Source organism: Odocoileus virginianus, chromosome 30 (assembly GCF_023699985.2).
Source record: "Odocoileus virginianus isolate 20LAN1187 ecotype Illinois chromosome 30, Ovbor_1.2, whole genome shotgun sequence".
In the NCBI taxonomy this organism is placed as follows: Eukaryota; Metazoa; Chordata; class Mammalia; order Artiodactyla; family Cervidae; genus Odocoileus; species Odocoileus virginianus.
Window position 1 is genome coordinate 39,470,661 of NC_069703.1, and position 19,674 is coordinate 39,490,334.

The 19,674-nt window shown below is 37.1% G+C and overlaps 1 protein-coding gene across 20 annotated transcripts in view; it reads left to right on the plus strand.

Moving 5' to 3' along the window:
* EPB41 (erythrocyte membrane protein band 4.1) overlaps positions 1 to 19,674 on the plus strand; it is a 178,929-nt gene that overhangs the window by 115,795 nt on the left and 43,460 nt on the right. For 11 of the 20 annotated variants that reach the window (XM_020869270.2, XM_020869273.2, XM_020869268.2 and 8 more), the window contains 5 exons: positions 322 to 419; positions 3,997 to 4,169; positions 15,206 to 15,399; positions 18,698 to 18,754; positions 18,955 to 18,996. In XM_020869270.2, coding sequence (XP_020724929.2) covers positions 322 to 419; positions 3,997 to 4,169; positions 15,206 to 15,399; positions 18,698 to 18,754; positions 18,955 to 18,996 — 564 coding nt within the window. The remainder of the gene's footprint in view (positions 1 to 321; positions 420 to 3,996; positions 4,170 to 15,205; positions 15,400 to 18,697; positions 18,755 to 18,954; positions 18,997 to 19,674) is intronic. The other 9 variants (XM_020869266.2, XM_020869272.2, XM_020869267.2 and 6 more) reach the window with 3 other exon arrangements.

The following is a 19,674-nucleotide window of genomic DNA, read 5'->3' on the forward strand; positions in this document are numbered from 1 at the left end:
CTAGTATCCTAAGCGCAGGAAGAGCAGTGTCTGGACGATCAAAACATGACTTATTTATGTCTCAGAAAATGTACGGTGTATGTATGCGTGTGTGTTTCTGAACAAAATAAGATGTGTAAATAATATAAGCTGAAAAACCACTCTCAGTGAATAAATTTCTTTTGTTAAGTAGGAAAACATTTCAAGTGCTATTTTATGTCCTTAGACTAGTCACATTCTTTTTATTTGCAATGATCTCCTCTGTAGCACTATCTTTCTCTGGTCCGGTATCATTGCAGTTGAATAATACTTTGTGTTCCGTGCTTATTTGTATACTTACAGCAAGAACAGTATGAAAGTACTATCGGATTCAAACTTCCCAGTTACCGAGCAGCTAAGAAATTATGGAAAGTCTGTGTAGAGCATCACACATTTTTCAGGTATTGTTCTCAGTTCAGTATTTTTCAAGAATGAATTATTTATGCATGTTTCTATTTTAAGCCTGCTGTTGAAATTCCCTTCTTTGTATGGTTGGCAGTCTTTTCTTTAGCTCAGGTGAGATCATCTTAAGCAAGACAAAATGAATCTAGTTCTCCTCCTTTGGGTTGAAAAACACGGCCTCCACATTCCCAGAACATCTTCCTATGTATGGTGGAAGAAGGAGGGAGAAAGGAAGAGGAGCCTGTGTTTACAAGAGGCTCTGTGGTTGCCCTAGGGGGCTAAATCCAGCCCTACCAGGAAGAGGTACCATGACTGACCTCCACATGGAATTGCCTAACTATCTGCTGTGGGTCTGTTACTCTAGAAGATTAAAGATTTGAAGCTGATCATTTTCTTGGTTCTAATCAACCCCAGAAAGGGAGCACAGAGAACCATACTTGAAGCCTGATTGTTATCAGATAAACAGAAGGCAGAAGGAAGTTTCATCTCCTTCACTTTCCCTGAGGCCACATACTTAACCCCTCTGTTCATTTGCCAAGCATTTCTTGTGCGCTTACCCTTCATATAGACATTGGGAATAACCACTAGTAGTTCTAGTCCCAGTCCTAATGGAACTTAAAATCTAGCAGACAAATGATTACTTGTGTTGAAAGGAAAGCCAACTAGTTGTTGTCATTTAGCCTTTTTAAGAAAATGAAAATTGCATGTATAGTACAGTGAAGAGAATAATATAATGAACTCCCCTTGTACCAAACCCCAGCTTCAATAATTATCACCCCAATGCCAATCTTGTTTCATCTGTATCCCCACCCACTCTTTCCTACTACTTCCTAGATTATTTTGAAGCAAATGCCAGACCTTATGCCATGTCATTCATAAATAAACTTGACTCTTTATAAATGGCTCTCAAGAGAGAGAACCATGATATCTTTTCCTTCTATTTGTATTTTTTTATGTCATACTTAGCACTAAAGAACAGTGTACAGAAAGAAAAGTCAGGGAAAATAACATTTCAGTTCTCATTTCAAATAAACCATCAGGCTACATGCTACACTCAATTAAAAAACCTTAATTATTAAAAAAAAATTTAATATTGACATTAAGATATTTCTCTATGCTTCCGTTGTTTACTTTAAAACCAAGAAAATAGTTTTAAATGAAGGTGAGGAAGCATAAAAAGAACTTTTTTATTTTTTTTTAATTGAATTATAGTTGCTTTACAATGTTGTGTTAGTTTCAAGTGTTCAGCAAAGTGATTCAGTTATATGTATATATTTTCAGGTTCTTTTCCTTTGTAATGACTACCAAGTATCATTCCCTGTGCTATATAATAGATCCTTGTTGGTTGTCTATTTAATATAGTAGTATGTATATGTTGATCCCAAACTCCTAATTTATCCCCCCACCAAAAAAGAGTTATTTTGAATGTTATATGTATGGTATAGTTCAGTTGCATCCTGTGTATTTACTTGTAGGATAGCATATTTATATCCACTGCATCAAAATAAGAGGATATATTGACATGTAATGCTTCACTGGGCTTCCCTGATGGCTCAGTGGTAAAAAAATCCTCCTGCCAATGCAGGAGACTCAGGTTCAGTCCCTGGGTCGAGAAGATTCCCTGGAAAAGAAAATAGCAACCCACTCCAGTGTTCTTCAGAGGAAATCCCAGGGACAGAGGAGCCTGGTGGGCTACAATCCATGGGTTTGCAAAAAAGTTGGACGTAACTTGTGACTAAACACAATGCTTCATTACATAAAAGAAAGTATTTGCTGAATTAAAATAAACTACCCCAAATTGGGGGATGGGGACTCTCTTTTTGGTAGTATTTGATGTAGCAATGTATATATACATTTATTCAGCAAACATTCATTGAATGCCAGATTCATGCCAGGCACTATGCCAAAAGTGAAAACACAAAGATGAGTAAGTCGATCTTTATTCTTTACCCTTGGAGAGTTCACAGTCTCATAGTGGAAGCTAGTACACAGATTGTTTCAATTCAGTGTAGTGAATGCCCTGACAAAAGAGAGCAGAGAGCACTGTGTAGAAAGAAGATGAGGTTTCTGAGTTGAAAATACACCAAAAAACCTATTAAATAGATTACCAGGCATTGAGTTTGGAGTGTGTTTGACAAAATTATTATTCTAGGAGAGTAGAACAAGAGCTCTGGGCTTGAATTCTGTGACTACCCTATTTCTTAACTGCTATGTGACCTTAAGCAAGTAGCCTTTTTTGAGGTTTGGTTTCTTTTATATATAAAATGATGAAAATGTTACAGGGGTATAGTGATAATTCTTCAAGAGATGGGAATACCAGACCACCTTACCTGCCTCCTGAGAAATCTGTATGCAGGTCAAGAAGCAGCAGTTAGAACCAGAAATGGAACAACAGACTGGTTCCAAACTGGAAAAGGAGTATGTCATGGCTGTATATTGTCACCCTGCTTATATGTGGAATTCCAGGCTGGATGAAGCACAAGCTGGAATTAAGATTGCCACGAGAAATATCACTAACCTCAGATATGCAGATGACACCACTGTTACGGCAGAAAGCAAAGAAGAACTAAAGAGCCTCTTGATGAAAGTGAAAGAGGAGAGTGAAAAAGCTGGCTTAAAACTCAAGTTCAAAAAATGAAGATCATGGTATCCAGTCCTATCACTTTATGGCAAATAGATGGGGAAGCAATGGAAACAGTGACAGATTTTATTTTCTTGTACTCCAAGATCACTGCCAATAGTGACTGTGGCCTTGAAATTAAAAGACAGTTGCTCTTTGGAAGAAAAGCTATGACCAACCTAGATAGCATGTTAAAAACAGAGGTGTTACTTTGCTGACAAAGGTCCATCTAGTCAAATCTATGGTTTTTCCAGTAGTCTTGTATAGATGTGAGAGCCGGACTATAGAGAAAGCTGAGTGCCAAAGAATTGATGCTTTTGAACTGTAGTGTTGGAGAAGACTCTTGAGAGCCCCTTGGACTGCAAGGAGATCCAACCAGTCAATCCTAATGGAAATCAGTCCTGAATATTCATTGGAAGGACTGATGCTGAAGCTGAAGCTCCAATACTTTGGCCACCTGATGCTGGAACTGACTCATTGGAAAAGATCCTGACACTGGGAAAAGATTGAAGGCAGGAGGAGAAGGGAATGACAGAGGATGAGATGGTTGGATGACATGACTGCCTCAATGGACGTGATTTGAGCAAGCTTCGGAAGTTGGTCATGGACAGGCAAGTCTAGCATGCTGCGGTCCATGGGGTCGCAAAGAGTTGGACATGACTGAAACAACTGAACTGAACTGATAGTGATGATAGTACAGTGCTATAAAAACATTTTGAAAACCTAGAGTGATATAAGGTTACTATATCATTAATAAAGGCCACAAATAAATTATACATATTTCTTTGAGAATGACCATTAAAATAATGATTACTTGGTTGGAAATTTGTTTTAGTAATTATAAGGAAACTATGAGAGTTATGAAACTTTTTAATTCTTGATTTTGGCTTTAATTTCGGTCTTGTTAGAGTAAGATAATGTATATAATATATGATTATTATGTTTTTTCCCGCCAGACTGACATCTACAGACACCATTCCTAAAAGCAAATTTCTTGCCCTGGGATCCAAATTCCGATACAGCGGCCGAACTCAGGCTCAGACCAGGCAAGCTAGTGCTCTGATTGACAGGCCTGCCCCACACTTTGAGCGCACAGCAAGCAAACGAGCATCCCGAAGCCTTGATGGAGGTTTGTACCGAGAATTAATGATTTCTTGTCATCCTGACTCTAATTTAGAGAGAGATAAAGGAAATGTGGTTATCAGATGTGATCGGGTACAAAGAAAGTACCGTTATCTATAAAAGAATCAAAGAATCTCAGTGGAAAATGAAAAGGATCTTCCTAATAGCATACTTTAGTGAAATCACCTTAAGAAAAGGAGAAGAAAGGTTCAGAGAGAGTAGTAGCTAGATCAGGGTCCCACTGCTAGGTAGTGGTGGGTTAAACACCACTAGAATTAGAATTCAAAATTCTCTGCCACAGGGCAAAACCTAATGTAAAATACTGCACTAAAACCCTCTTGGACATTCTTAAGTAGTTATTTTTCAAGTAGAAAAGAGGGAGAGGGTCCGCCTCATTCTATTGCTATGGAAATCATGGAAAAAGTTTAGAATATTGTCATGTGTCAATTATAGACAGAAAAAACAATCGTATTATTGGAATCTCCAAATTTTGTTTAAATGAAAGGAGGAGGAAATAAATGTTTCATGATTGTATATATTGACAGAAGATCTGTTACAGTTTTTCTAAGTTTAGTCTTAAGGATTTTAGAGCATTAGCATTAATGAAATGAAGTAATAAGCCATATTCATTTTTTTTTTTTTCCTGGCCATGCTGCATAGCATGTGGGATCTTAGATCCCTGAGCAGAAATTGAACCTAGGCCCCAGCAATAAAAGCACCGAGTCCTAACCACTGAACATCCAGGGAATTCCCAAGCCATGTTCAGTTCTTTATGCCACTAAAAAGAGGTAGCTAATGAGTAAAAGTTCAGAAGGCAGTAAGCAAAATAGAGTATTGCTGATTGTAGCTCTGTGCTGTCCACTGTAAAAGCAAGATGCATGTTCTGGTAGTTAAAGGTTTGGGTTACAGAATCAGACCTGGTTCCCAGTCTCAGCCACTACATTTATGATCTGTCTTCTTGAATGAGTTACTTAATCTGTTTGAGTTTTCTCATTCATAAAATGGGTATGATGAGACTATAATATTACCTCGAATTTTCATGAGAAATAAATGAGATGATATGCTTAGCACAGTGGTTGGCACTTAATAATTGATACTAAACTATTAAGTATCATTGAGATATTGTTAATGTTCTGGCCACAGAATTATTATTTTGTTAATTGTTATCCAGAACTATGCTGCTGTATTCTGGTTTGTTGCATTGTGGGAGCATATATCAGAAACACCTAACTCACTTTAAAGGAATCAGGAATGGGTTAGCTGCACTTGGAAATTATCCAAGCAGTAGAACTTCTGTTTCTGTACTGCACATCAAGTTTCTTTCTTTCTGGTGTTTCTCTACAAGGCAGATTGTAGTCTTTGATTTATTTATTCTTCATGATAACACTAAGAATTAAGTTCCCTGGTGGCTCAGATGGTAAGGAATCCACCTGCAATGCAGGAGACCCAGGTTCGATCCCTGGGTCAGGAAGAGTCTCTGGAGAAGGAAATGGTAACCCACTCCAGTATTCTTGCCTGGAGAACTCCCCGGACAGGGGAACCTGGCAGGCTACAGTCTATGGGGTCACAAAGAGTTGGAGACAACTGAGTGAATAATACACACACACAGAAATTAAGCTCAGAGATTAAATGATTTTTCTTAAGATATGATAACAGGTAAGTGGGTTGGAGTACATGTTGGTTGTTGGATACTTAACTCATTTACTACTTTGTTCAACAATTTGTTGTACGTTTCTGTGTGTCAGGTATTATTCTAGTTTCTGGGGATACAGATGTGAACATACATGGTCCTGCTCTCATAGGACTTATTTTTTTTTTGGGGGGGGGGCCTTATGTTTTATGGGTAGAAACAGAAATGAAACAAGTTCAGATAGTGATAAGTGCTGTAAAGAAAGCAAACCAGAGTAACGGGAGGGAGAGTGTCCGGGGATGGGGCAGTTGAGAAGCTGTTTCAGACTGAATTATTGTTCAGTTGCTCAATTGTGTCTAACTCTTTGTGACCCTGTGGACTGCAGCACGCCAGGCTTCCCTGTCCATCACCAGCTCCCGGAATTTACTCAAACTCATGTCCATTGAGTTGATGATGCCATCCAACCATCTCATCCTCTGTCGTACCCTTTTCCTCCTGCCCTCTATCTTTCCCAGCTTCAGGGTCTTTTCTAATGAGTCAGACTGAGTGGTCCAATCTAAATTCAGAAGTTTTCTCTGAGGAGCTTCATCTGAACTGAAACCTGAATTGTGAGGTTACATAAATAAATCTGGGGGAAGAACATTCTTGAAAAGAGAGTAGTGAGTATGAAGCCCTGGAGGTAGGAGTGATAGGTGTCTTGACCAGTGCCGTGCCATAGAACTTTCTGTGAGGATGAAATTCTTCTATTTTGTGATGTCCAGTTTGATAGCCAATAGCCACCTGTGGCCATTGTGAACCTGAAATGTGGCTATGAAACTGAGAAACTCATTTTTAACTAAATTTAAATAGACACATGTGGCTAGAGCAAAGATCTACGCTACTCCAGGGGTAGAAAGGCAGAATAATGATGAAGTCTGTTGCTAGATTTGCATGAGATGGCAGCAGCTGAGACTTGAGTATTGTCATTAAAGATAGTGAAAATGGATCAGGGGTATAATTCAGAAGCCAGGCCTGACAGAATTACTGGTAAATTAAGTGTTGGAGATGGTAAGGAAAAGAAAATCAAGATTTTTTCCTAGGTTTGATCATTTAGTACAGTGGGAAAGTCTGAGAGAGGAGCAGAGTTGGACATGTTAAATTTAAGATATGAAGACTCAGTCCTCATGTCTGCCATATTCTTTTTTATTTTTTTATTTTATTTTTGGCTGCACTTGGTCTTCGTTGCTCTGCATGGGCTTTCTCCGCTTGTGGTGAGTGGGGGTTACTCTTCATTGCAGTGCACGGCCTTTTCATTGCAGTAGCTTCTCTTGTTGCTGAGCACAGGCTCTAGTTTCAAAGGCTTCGGTAGTTGTAGCATGCAGGCTCAGTAACCGTGGCACATGGCTTAGCTGCTCCGTGGCATGTGGAATCTTCCTGGACCAGGGATCAAACCCATGTCCCCTGCACTGGCGATTGGATTCTCAACCAGATTCTTCCCTTAACAAGGGGAGTCCTGCCATATTCTTATAACAACATAAGGCATCGCCTTCTTGACCAGTAAATCACCCTACTTCCAGTTTAGTTTTGGAGAGCTATCATTCCCATTATTTTATCCCCACTTTTCAGTGAGAAAACTATAATTGGAAAATTTAAGCAGCTTATTCAAGATCTCACAGATAGCTTAAACAAAACCCCACATCTGTCCAATACTGTATTCCATGGCGTTTTCCACTTAATGAAATTTCATTGTTATATAGATATTATGCCTGATGTATCTTTTCTTTCTAATAGCAAAATAACCAACAGTTCAAGGGTTATTGAGCTTTGGTACTTTGACCAAATTAGAAAGTTTTACTTAGAAAGGCTCTTCTATTACTTGTAGAAGTCATATGTTGACTGTTTTTCTTTTTCTGGCTGTAGAAACCTCATAGTTCAAGATTTTAAAAAAGCTTGATGTCTCTGTCTATTGACTAATATTGGCCAGTTCTTATTAAGTTATACACTGTGTTCTTAAGGGGGAAGCCTGTAGGATATTATAGAAAAACCAGAATGAACTTTTTTGACCATAAAAAAGTTTTCACTCATATCCTGATGACTAATGAACTTAAGTACCTTTTCACAGTTTATAGCTACTTGTATATCATTATTTCTGAAGTGCCTGTTCAAATCTTCTGCTCATATTTTTATTGGGCTGCCTGTCTTATTAATTTGTGGGTGTTCTTTATATACTCTTGTCTTACTTTCAATCTCAGGGAGAAAGCATCAGTATTTCATCATTAAGTGTGATGTTTGCTCTGGGTTTACATAGCTACCTCTTGTCAGAGAAGGAAACTTCTGAGAGTTTTTATCATGAATAAATGGTGACTTTTTCAAATGCTTTTTCCTTCATTAGTTGATATAGTAATAGGATTTTTCTCCTTCTTTATGTTACATTATGGCTTCCACTGATTGACTTTCCATTGTTAAGCCTTCTTGGCATTCTTGAAGTAAACTCAATTTGATCATAGTATATTCTTCTTATGTCTGTTAAGGCTTTCTGCAATGATGTTCATGAGAGAGATAGACCTGTAATTTTCCTTTCTTGTAAATGTTGTCAGGTTTTAGTATCAAGTTTATGCTGCCCTCAAAGTAAATTGCGAAGTATCCCCTCTTTCTGCTCTCTGGAAAAGTTTGGATAAAATTGGTATTATTTCTTCCTTAATGTTTGGGAAGAATTCACCTATAAATTCTAGCCAGCTGGTTCTAAAGATTCCTTTGTGGCAGGGTTCTTTGCTTTCAGATTCAGTGTCTTTATGAGAAAGGACTATTAAGATGTTCTAGTTCTTGTTTCAGTTTTGGTAATTGTGCTTTTTCTAGAAAATGCCTGTTTCATCTAAATTTTCAAGTGTATTGCCATAGAGTTCTATTTTTTTAATATTTGTAAGATCTACAGCAATGTCCCCTTCTGTGTCCCTCATATTTTATGTTATACACCTATCCCTCTTTTTTTTTTTTTTAACAAGCTTGTAACTGATCTGTTAATTTTATTAATCTTTCCAAAGAACCAGTTTTGGGTTTTGTTTTCTTCCTGTCATATATTTTTAATTTAACTTTTGCCAGCTAGTATTTTTATTATTTTTTTTTTACTTTTTTTTTGAACTGTTCTTTTTCTAATTTCTTAAAAGAATATCCATTGATGTTTATTATTTCTTACAACCTAACCTTAGAATTTAAGTGACTTGCCTAACATCACATAGTCAGTGACAGAGCTAGGAATATCTAAAACTGTTCTGCCAGTGCCATGTTTTTTATCCTTCACCAAGATAGCTTCTTTTCTGTAGAAGAGGAAGGATAAACGATGTCATTAGACAGTTCGTTGAGCACTTAGTATGCTCTAGGTACTGTTCTAAATATTTTATATATCTTTTAAACATCTAAATTGCATATAGACTGAGTAGGACACTCTTTGTAGTTTTGTTTTCAAATGTCTTCTGTATCTCTGTGTACTGTCTGCTCAGTATAAGAATTTGAAAACGTGTCTATAAAAACTATTTTTCCTCCTTTTCCCTCATCCTTTTCCATTCTTCTTAATAGAGAGACTTTCCCCTATTAGGCCTTCCCCCTTTTTAAATTAATATAAGCCTCTAAGCTCAAGATGGTGTATTAGGGAAACTTTAATAAGTATTACTTTATAAGAGACCTCATTTGAATGAACATTCCCTTTCTCTTTTGTTCTATCTGGTGCTCAGAGCATCTGCTTCACCAGCTAAAGAACTAAAACTGATTCAGATACCAATGTACATGATAGAGTAGGAGGTCACAAGAATATGCTAATAATGATGACAAGGATTTTTCCGCTTATATTTTTGTTGCATTTTTTGATTTTCAAACCATTTCTATATATTCCTATTTAGTGCCAACAATCTAGTGGACAAAAAGCCCTCAGGAATTCTTGTTTTACTATTGAGGAAACTGGGGCACAAAACAGTCATATAACTTCCTAGGTTCATACACCAAGCCGTATCCATCCTGTGAGTAGTGGTTGCAGTGATTCTTGCCAGGGGAATACATCCATGTTGTTTTTGGAGCTTTAAAACAAAACAAATGCCCAAGCTTCACTCGGATACCACATCTGTCTGTGGTGGAGATGAGCATCAGCTGGGTTTTTTTGTTCATTTTTTCAAGATCCAAAGATGAATCATGCTCCTCTGATAATGGAACCACTGACCCATGGCATACCTATTGTACCTGTGCCATCCTAGCAGAAATTGTGCTAGTAACAGAGCTAGAACTAGAATTTAAGACTCCTTTTACTCAATATGATCGTTTTGAGTTTTACTCTTCACTGCTCTAATAGATAATTCTATTCTATTGTTGTCAGATAAGAGCAATATAATGCTGGAGTTAATGGGCCCACAAACTGATCACAACCAGGACTCTTCTTTGTCTAGACCTTCAGAAATGGGAAATAATTCATTTTTTAGAGTTAAGTGTTCTCTGTATATGCACCAAAATCTTTTAATAGCTAACAAATGATTTCATAAAACTGAAAAGCCAGAATATCTTAAGAAGTAAGCACTACCTCCAACACTGAATATATGAAAAAGCATTGAATTAGATGGTCTAAATGGGTGAATTTTATAGTATGTGACTTATATCTCAAGTTGTTTAAAAATACAAGAAAAATAAAAAAATAGAAAGACAAGAACCACAGTCACTACCATGATTCTCTGTTGTGATCCACACTTTTTATAGCCTTTTTATGGAGAAAAGGAATTTGCTTCTCTCCAGAGGTCCTAGGTGATATTTTATGTTTGAATTGCATATCAATGTGTGTTTTTGCTCAGCATACTCTTGAAATAATATTAACCTGTAAGAAAAAAATACAAAGATCTACATATGACTTTAAAGTTATTAATATTTAGTATTTGTAAAGTATTTTTATATCCAACTTTCCCGTAGAGTTGGGGAAATAGATGGGGAAACAATGGCAAACAGTGAGAGGCTTTATTTTCTTGGGCTCCAAAATCACTACAGCTGGTGACTGCAGCCATGAAGTTAAAAGATGCTTGCTCCTTGGAAGAAAAGTTATGACCTATGTAGATAGCATATTAAAAAGCAGAAACATTACTTTGCCAACAAAGGTCCGTCTAGTCAAAGCTATGGTTTTTCCAGTAGTCTTGTATGTATGTGAGAGTTAGACCATATAAAAAGCTGAGCGCTAAAGAATTGATACTTTTGAACTGTGGTGTTGGAGAAGACTCTTGAGAGTCTCTTGGACTGCAAGGAGATCCAGCGAGTCCATCCCAAGGGAGATCAGTCCTGAATATTCATTGGAAGGACTGAAGCTCCAATACTTTGGCCACCTGATGCGAAGAGCTGACTCATTTGAAAAGACCCTGATGCTGGGAAAGATTGAAGGCGGGAGGAGAAGGGGACGACAGAGGACGAGATGGTTTGATGGCATCACTGACTCAATGGACATGAGTTTGAGCAAGCTCCAGAAGTTGGTGATGGACAGGGAAGCCTGGCGTGCTGCCGTCCATGGGATCCCTGAGTTGGACAAGACTGAGCAACTGAGCTGAACTTCCCATAGAGTTAATATCTTCCATATTTTGCAAATGATGCAACTTTCTGCCTCTGTTTCTAACTGCCAGTTACCACACTTATACCTACTTTTCCTCATATAGCACAGATTGCCAGGGCTAGGAATACTGAAAACTTAAATCATTTGGCTCTGCAATATTAGTGTTGGATTAAAACCAAATGCAAGTGGCAAAATAACACATGGTGAAAGCATGGGCTATGCTTCTCTGATGACAGACAGAGTTGAATTAATTCTTTGAGAGGAGGTGTGAATACACATGTATAATGATACTTTAACACAACTGTGAGCAAAATATTTTGTCACATTCCCCTGTGTTGTTAGCTTTGGTCTGCCATCTGCCATTCTTGCATTGACGGGCTTAGAGCACCCATGAAGAGCAGGGACTTGCAAGAGGCTACAGAGTTTCTACTGAAAGATAAATTAGATCCTTGGGTTTCTGTTGTTTTTTTCCTGTGTATCTGCTGAGGAGTGATTTCTTTCTCTAGAGCTCATTACAGTACATCAAGCATTTCTTTTTTGGTGTTGTGTATATGAAATACTTGTGAATTTCAATTTTTTAATCTGTCCTGATTCATGGAATTCCTTTTGTTTTACCTAATTTTTACTGCTTATGAATCTAAATTTATCAGGAAAAGTTAATTTCAGTATACTCAATTTAAGAATGCAGGAAAGTGTGTAATAAAAATTATACAGATTTCCATGTAATTTAATTAAGATTTTAAAGTCTCAGCACATGAAGGTTAATGATCAGAAATATTAAATCATATGGAAACACACTGCATTTCTAGACATTGCCAGTGGGCTCTTACTGCCAAGTGTATGGATGTCCTCTTTTAGTTGCTAAAAGATGAAAAGCATAAAAAGAGTATGAGTGATTTTTTTTTTCCATTTATTTTTATTAGTTGGAGGCTAATTACTTTACATCATTGCATGAGTGATTGTTTTTAAGTGAGTGATGTGAAACTTAGATGCCCAGTAATCCAAACCAAAACAGCTCTTAACTCTGTGAAAAGATCAAACTTTTGTCATAAGCATGTATTGTATATTCCCTCTAAATCAGTTCAGTTGCTCAGTCATGTCCGACTCTTTGCGACCCCATGAACCGCAGCACGCCAGGCCTCCCTGTCCATCACGAACTCCCGGAGTCTACCCAAACCCATGTCCACTGAGTCGATGATGCCATCCAACCATCTCATCCTCTGTCATCCCCTTCTCCTCCTGCGCTCAATCCTTCCCAGCATCAGGGTCTTTTCAAGTGAGTCAGCTCTTCACATCAGGTAGCCAAAGGACTGGAGTTTCAGCTTCAACATCAGTCCTTCCAATGAACACCCAGGACTGATCTCCTTTAGGATGGACTGGTTGGATCTCCTTGCAGTCCAAGGGACTTTCAAGAGTCTTCTCCAACATCACAGTTCTAAAGCAATTCCCTCTAAAACAGTCTGTATATAATCTTTGCCCTAAATTAGGGTTAATTAACCTAGCAAGCTTATTCTGTACAGATGAGAGCCAGTAACCCTTCCTACGTCTCAGCTGTGACAACCAAAAATGGTTCCGGATATTGCCAAATGTTCTTGGGGTGGTGGGCAAAATCACCCCTGGTTGAGAACTGCTGCTCTAAGTATATTAGAGAATAGGAGCAATGATGCAGATTGATAAGACTCTGGAAGAGAGTAGGGTGGAACTCAAAGTGTTGTTTTGATTATTTTAAGGACTAAAGACCAAAGTTTTGAATTTATTTTATTTTTTTTTAATTAATTTTTATTAGAGTATAGTTGATTTACAATATGTTAGTTTCTGCTGTACAGAATCAGGTATATATATATATATATATATATATACACACACACGTATATATACATATATATATGTGTATATATATATATCTCCATTCTTCCTAGATTGCTTTCCCAATAGGCCATTACAGTGTGTTGAGTAGAATTCCCTGTGCTGTACAGTTGCTTCTTTAGTTATCTGTTTTCTATGTAGTAATATGTATATGTCAGTCCCAATCTCCCAATTTATTCCTCTCCACCCCTTTCCCCTTTGGGAACCATAAATTTGTTTTCTACATCTGTCAATCTATTTCTGTTTCATAAATAAGTTCATTTGTATTGGGTTGGCCAAAAAGTCCATTCTAGTTTTTCCATATGATGTAATGGAAAAACCTCAATAAACTTTTTGGCTAACCCAGTAACACTGGTTTTTTTTTTTAATATTCCACATATGAGTGGTAACATAATGATATTTGTCTTTTGTGTTTGACTTCACGCAGTATGACAATCTCTAGGTCCATCTGTGTCCTTGCAGATGGCATTATCTTGTTCTTTTTTATGGTTGAGTAATATTCCATTGTATATACATACTTACCACATCTTCTTTATTTATTCATTCATCCATCAGTGGACATTTAGGTTGCTTCCATGCCCTGCCTGTTGTAAATAATGTTGCAATGAATATTAGGGTGTATGTAACTTTTTGAATTATGATTTTCTCCGGATACATGCCCAGGAGTGGAATGGCTGGATCACATGATAACTCTGTCTTTAGTGTTTTAAAGAACATGCATACTGTTCTCCATAGCGGCTGTACCAATTTACATTCCCACCAGCAGTGTAGAAGGGTTCCCTTTCTCTACACTCTCTATAGCATTTATTGTTTGTAGACTTCTTTGATGATGGCTATTCTGATTGATGTGATACCTCATTGTAGTTTTGATTTGCATTTCTCTAATAATTAGTGATGTTGAGCATCTTTTCATGTGCCTCTTGGTCATCTGTATGTCTTCTTTGGAGAAATGCCTATTTAGATCTTCCACCCATTTTTTGATTGGGTTGTTTGTTTTTTTGACATTGAGGTGCATAAGCTGTTTGTGTATTTTGGAAATTAATCCCTTGTTGGTCACTTTGTTTGCAAATATTCTCTCCCATCCTGTGGATTGTCTTTTTGTTTTGTTCATAGTTTTCTTTGTTGTGCAAAAGCTTTAAGTTTAATTAGGTTCCATTGGTTTATTTTTGTTTTTATTTTCATTACTCTAGGAAGTGGATCAAAAAAGATCTTGCTGCAATTTATGTCAGAGAGTATTCTACAAATTGATTAAATGCCCCAGCCAAAAGACATAAACTAGCTGAGTGGATTGAATTTTACTTTTTAATGAAAAAGTTAAAAAGGAAAGTGTCTGGTTCAAAGATTTGCTCTTAAATAACCATCAAACAGTGTACATGTCTTATAAGAAGATTCCTTTATCCCAAGTTATTTTGTAATCATTCCAAGTTATTTTGTAATCATTCCAAAGGGGCTTAACAGAAAAATCAGACTTAATCCTCTTTTCTAGAATATATTTTTAGGTTACTGAAATCACCTATAAATAAATGCGTCTTTATTTCAAAAAGTCTTCCTGGAAGAAATCAGACTTAATTAACCTGTTTTCTCCTTCACAGACTGCCTTGCAAGTTCTTAAAGCTAATAGATTACAAGGTTAAACAATCTTGCCAACTTTTTAATAAAATGAGCTTTTCTTTTTTTTTTTTTTTTTTTGTATTTTGTTGTCTACACTCAATCCCCCACTCCCCGCCCCGTCCTGCCTCCCATCCCACCCTTTATAGAATATGATCATCATCAGGAGTTTTTAGCTTTTCTGTCAGGGTTCTTCTAACTTTTTTATGGCCATTATAGCCATTGGTCATCTACCAGAACACTGATAATTCATTTTTTAACCTTCTATATGTTAGCCACTGGACACTGTAACACTCATGTGTCCTGAAGCCACAGTTATTTCACACGGTGGCTGTGAAGGTGGCACAGTGACTCTCGCCCTCACTTCTCTTTCACTTTTGTCTTTCTCACGCAGCAGCAGCCGTTGAGTCAGCAGACCGAAGTCCTCGGCCCACCTCTGCACCAGCCATTGCTCCGAGTCAAGCCGCGGAGGGCGGTGTCCCAGCTGCACCTGTCAAGAAAGCACAGAAGGAAACAGTGCAGGTTGAAGTGAAAAAGGAAGAGGCACCACCTGAGGATGCTGAGCCAGAGCCCACAGAAGCATGGAAGGTATGTCGTAAGCTCAGAGGTCCAGCTCACTCACTTTCTGATTCAGAGGTGTTGACTCTTTGACCAGGAGGGTTCTCAAAGCACTGGTTTTTGTTAAATCCTAACAAAGTTATTTCTTCCTCACTCTTTCTGAAAGAAAGTAGCTCCCTGTAAACCTGTAAAATATTTTCAAAGAATTATGTCATGAAGACTGTAAGCTGTCCCAGATGTTTTCAGGTGACACACAGCTTTACCCAACTTAAATTTTAGAAACTGAGTCTGTAAAACACACCAGCACTGTGATCATCTGCTTTTAAAAATAATTTTTACTCATCCAGAAGGAATCTCCACATTCCTTTCTAAGAGTAAGCTCAGCTAGTATGATTAAAATATAATTTGATTTCCTAAAATGGATATATGTGTAACGTGCCCAAAGAATATCCAGATATTATATGAAGCACATATATGTGGTTGTTCAAATCTTAAGTAACTTTATAAAAAGAAGATCCATTATGTAAGGAAAGTTATGCTACTGAGTTGTTTATAGTTCTGAGTTGATTGTACCACAGTCACTGAACTTTGTTGAAAAATCACAAGTTTCATTAGTAGATTTCCCAGAAGTAACTGTACCTGAACTCATCTTTTATATGTTGATGAGCTTTTAAAAATACATTTAAGCAGCGATAGAGTTGTGGTGTCAGTTTAGATTTATTAAAGTAAATACAAGTCTCACTGTTGACTACAGAATTAATAGAAATGATCTTTATAAGGAAAGCTACATTTTTATATGTCTGTTAAGAAATGTAAAACTGTGTAAGACCTTAGTAAGTGCTCTCACCTTGGCAGATAGATTGATTAATTCTGTTCTTTTGGAGCCAGTTCAATATCTAGCTTATCTATAAAGTGTGGCCAATCTGGCTCTGTTTTGATTGTATTAAAAAAGTATTCGGTGTGACATAGTTCTCACTGTCCTTTGAGACCAACTTGAGTCCAGAGGTAGGGGGAGATTGAATGAATGGTTAAGTGTTTGCATTTTTCTATCTAGCCAGATGTGCTTGCCATTGGCCACAAGGTTCTGCATCAGCAGTGCCTTTTTGATGCTAGACTACTTCAGTTTTTAATGTTAGGGTAGCTCACCTGGCACTTTGACCATCTTTTCATTTATATTGCTAACTGAAAATGTTGAATTACTGGAAGTGGCAAGGGAATCTTTCTGGTGGCTAAGATTCCTTCGGCTTTGTGCTAACTTCCTTGTTCTTTCACCTATCTGGCAGACACAAGTATTTTCATGAATAGGTTCCCTTTGCTTTTGGGACCTCAGCAGAGTGGAGAGATCACTTCCTGTTATATGCTCACCATTTAGGTGCCAGTAGGGGGCCTTCTTGCTGGTTAATTCTATATAAATACATTTTGAGACGCTTGTATTGAGATCAGACTGAAAGCCACTTCTGATAACCTTCTATTACTGTACTAATAGTGACAGAGCTAACAGTGACTTGAGTTAATTTTATTTGTAGCAGTTAGAAACAAATTATGGCATTTGCCTGAAGCTATATTTACTATATAAAGCTGCAGTAGTAATAAAGTAGCCCTGTAATTGTGGAAATCTCATTACCTAACACTAATTTGGTGCCAGATAGAGAGCTTTTTGGCATCTTGAGTCATTTGACAAGACCTATTTTGCAGGTGTGGAGACAGGACCTTTCCTCCTGTGCATATTTATCTCAGTTAATATTCTCTATAGGAGTATACACAGAACTATTGTTGCTTGATCTCCATTCTTAAACTGAAGTAGAGGCTCTCAATTTCTTGCTATTGGATTGCTAAGGGCCCAAAGCAAGAAGTCATTATTCATTTAAACAAGTAATTTAAGCTTTACCAAATAATTCAAAACTTCCATTTGCTAAGCATTCACAACTATGTGAAGATATCTCCATTCTATCAATAAAAAACTTGAAACTCAGAGAGGTGAAATGACTTGTGAACAGCCACACAGCAAGTCTACTGGGATTCAGAGCAGAAGTAACCCAAATTGTTTCTTACCCCAGCAGTTAAAAGGGCTGTAGCCAGATGTGCTTATGATTTGACAGTGTCACAAAGTTTGGTGTCGTCTTATGTTCCTTATATTCTGTCCCAGAGAAAACAGCACAATGACATTATATTCTGAGGTAAGGCTGCCAAATGTGATCAAGAAGAAGATGTCAAGGAAATTCCCTGACCGTCCAGCGGTTAGGACTCTGCGCTTTCACTGCTGAGGGCCCAGGGTTCCATCCCTGGTTGGGGAACTAGGATCCAGCAAGCTGCTTGGAAGCCAAAAAAAAAAAGAATATGTCAAAACTACAAATTAATGAAGTTCTGTGAAGAATGTAAAGATACAAAGTGATTGATTTGACCCTTAATAAAAACATTTTTCTCATTTTGATATATCCAGTGCTTTAGGCATTGCTTACTATTATTATGCTTTCTCTTAACAATCTTGTTTTTTAAATTTATGCTTACTCTACTTGGGGCATATAAAATGACCGCTACTAAAGGTATTTCAAAGCTAAGCAGGAGGCATTAGTTACTATCTTCCTACTACTAAGGATGAATCTTTCACATCCACCGAACACATGGGCTCCCGCTCCCTGGAGAGGAGAGTACAGTGTGTTGAATGTTGAAGCTGAGCCCTGTGTGTGCTTATTTATAAACCTGCCTTGGAAGTAACTGCATGCGTCAGTAACATTTGCATTGAGTTTATTTTGATGTGTTGTTGTCTAATAAACTCAGGGTTAAACTGCTTCCTTAAGTAGATTGATCAACTAACAGAACTTTTTGTATTTACCTGTTTGGTGTCATATGTGATTTATTTTATGTGTGCTTTAAGTGTAAAGATTTCTTTTTGTTTCTGTCATGTATGTCACACATGGGTATCTTCATTTGTATGTTTGTTTTTAACTGTCATTTAAAATACTTCTACATTTTTTGAAAAGGAAAACATGACTTTTTAAAGCCTAAGTTATTATTTTTAGTAAGTACTTTTTAAGAAACAAATAGAAACATGTGTTCTTCATCAATAGAATAATTACCTTAATTTTTTTTTTTTTGATCCTTTGGCTGTCCATATTACCTCCTCAGCCTTGAGAATGTGATGGTGAACTGACAGATTGCTGTTGGGAGCAGCGTCCTTCCCTGTAACACCCCATGTATGATTGCATCATTATGATTACTTATCAGTTTATTTCACAACCACCTAAAGATGTGGCTGTTTTGGAAATAATGCCATTCATAGAAACCTACTAACCTGAAATGTTTTTACTACTTTATTTCTTAACTGTAGGTGGAAAAAACCCACATCGAGGTCACAATACCCACCCCAAATGGTGACCAAACACAGGTTTGTGCCAGCAGACCACTTGTTCCTTTTTCCCTCCCTCCCTAATTTTTTCTTCTCCCGTCTCCCCTGCTCCTTAAAAAAAAAAAATATATATATATATATATATATATATATATATAAAATGAAGGTTCAAACAAACTTCAGTGAGTCAATATTTTATCATTTTTCTTTTTTTTTTTTTTCTAATAATGGCAAAACAGAAGCTTGCAGAAAAACCTGAAGATCTGATAAGAATGAGGAAGGTTAGCCATTTTTCACTTTCACAATATCATATTACCATCACCCCTGCTGACTTTCATATTGCATTAAAAAGACAGTGATCCATTCTTTTCATTGATTTCTCTTAAGCTGGGAGTACTTTCAAGTAGCAGATGTACACACACACACACACACACACACATATACACACAAATGTATATATATATATATATATATATATATATATACACATATGTATACTAAAGAAATTATAATCCTGTACTATATATTGAAAATAATCATTAAAATAAACTTTTTCAGTGTGAAAACACCTTCTTAAACACAGTGAAATAATAGTGAAGGCCAAATCTATCCTTTAAACTATAGAAATATTTCACAGTGGCACCATATGCTTGGAATCAACAATACGCACTCAGTATTTATGCTCAATGGACTTGAGTTTGAGCAAACTGTGGGGGTTCGTGAAGGACGGGGAAGCCTTGTGTGCTTCTGTCTATGGGATCATAAAGAGTCAGACATGACTTAGCAACTAAACAACAACATTATGGAAACCATCATAGCAACAACTCCTGGTGTTGCTAATAATTATGGGTTTGGCTGTTCTGTGTCTCACTCTTCTCAGCCAGGGAGTGGGATGAGTGTTTTTACTGAATAGAATATTGACTGACTCTGTATAAAATGTCCTTAGATCTTTCTTATGG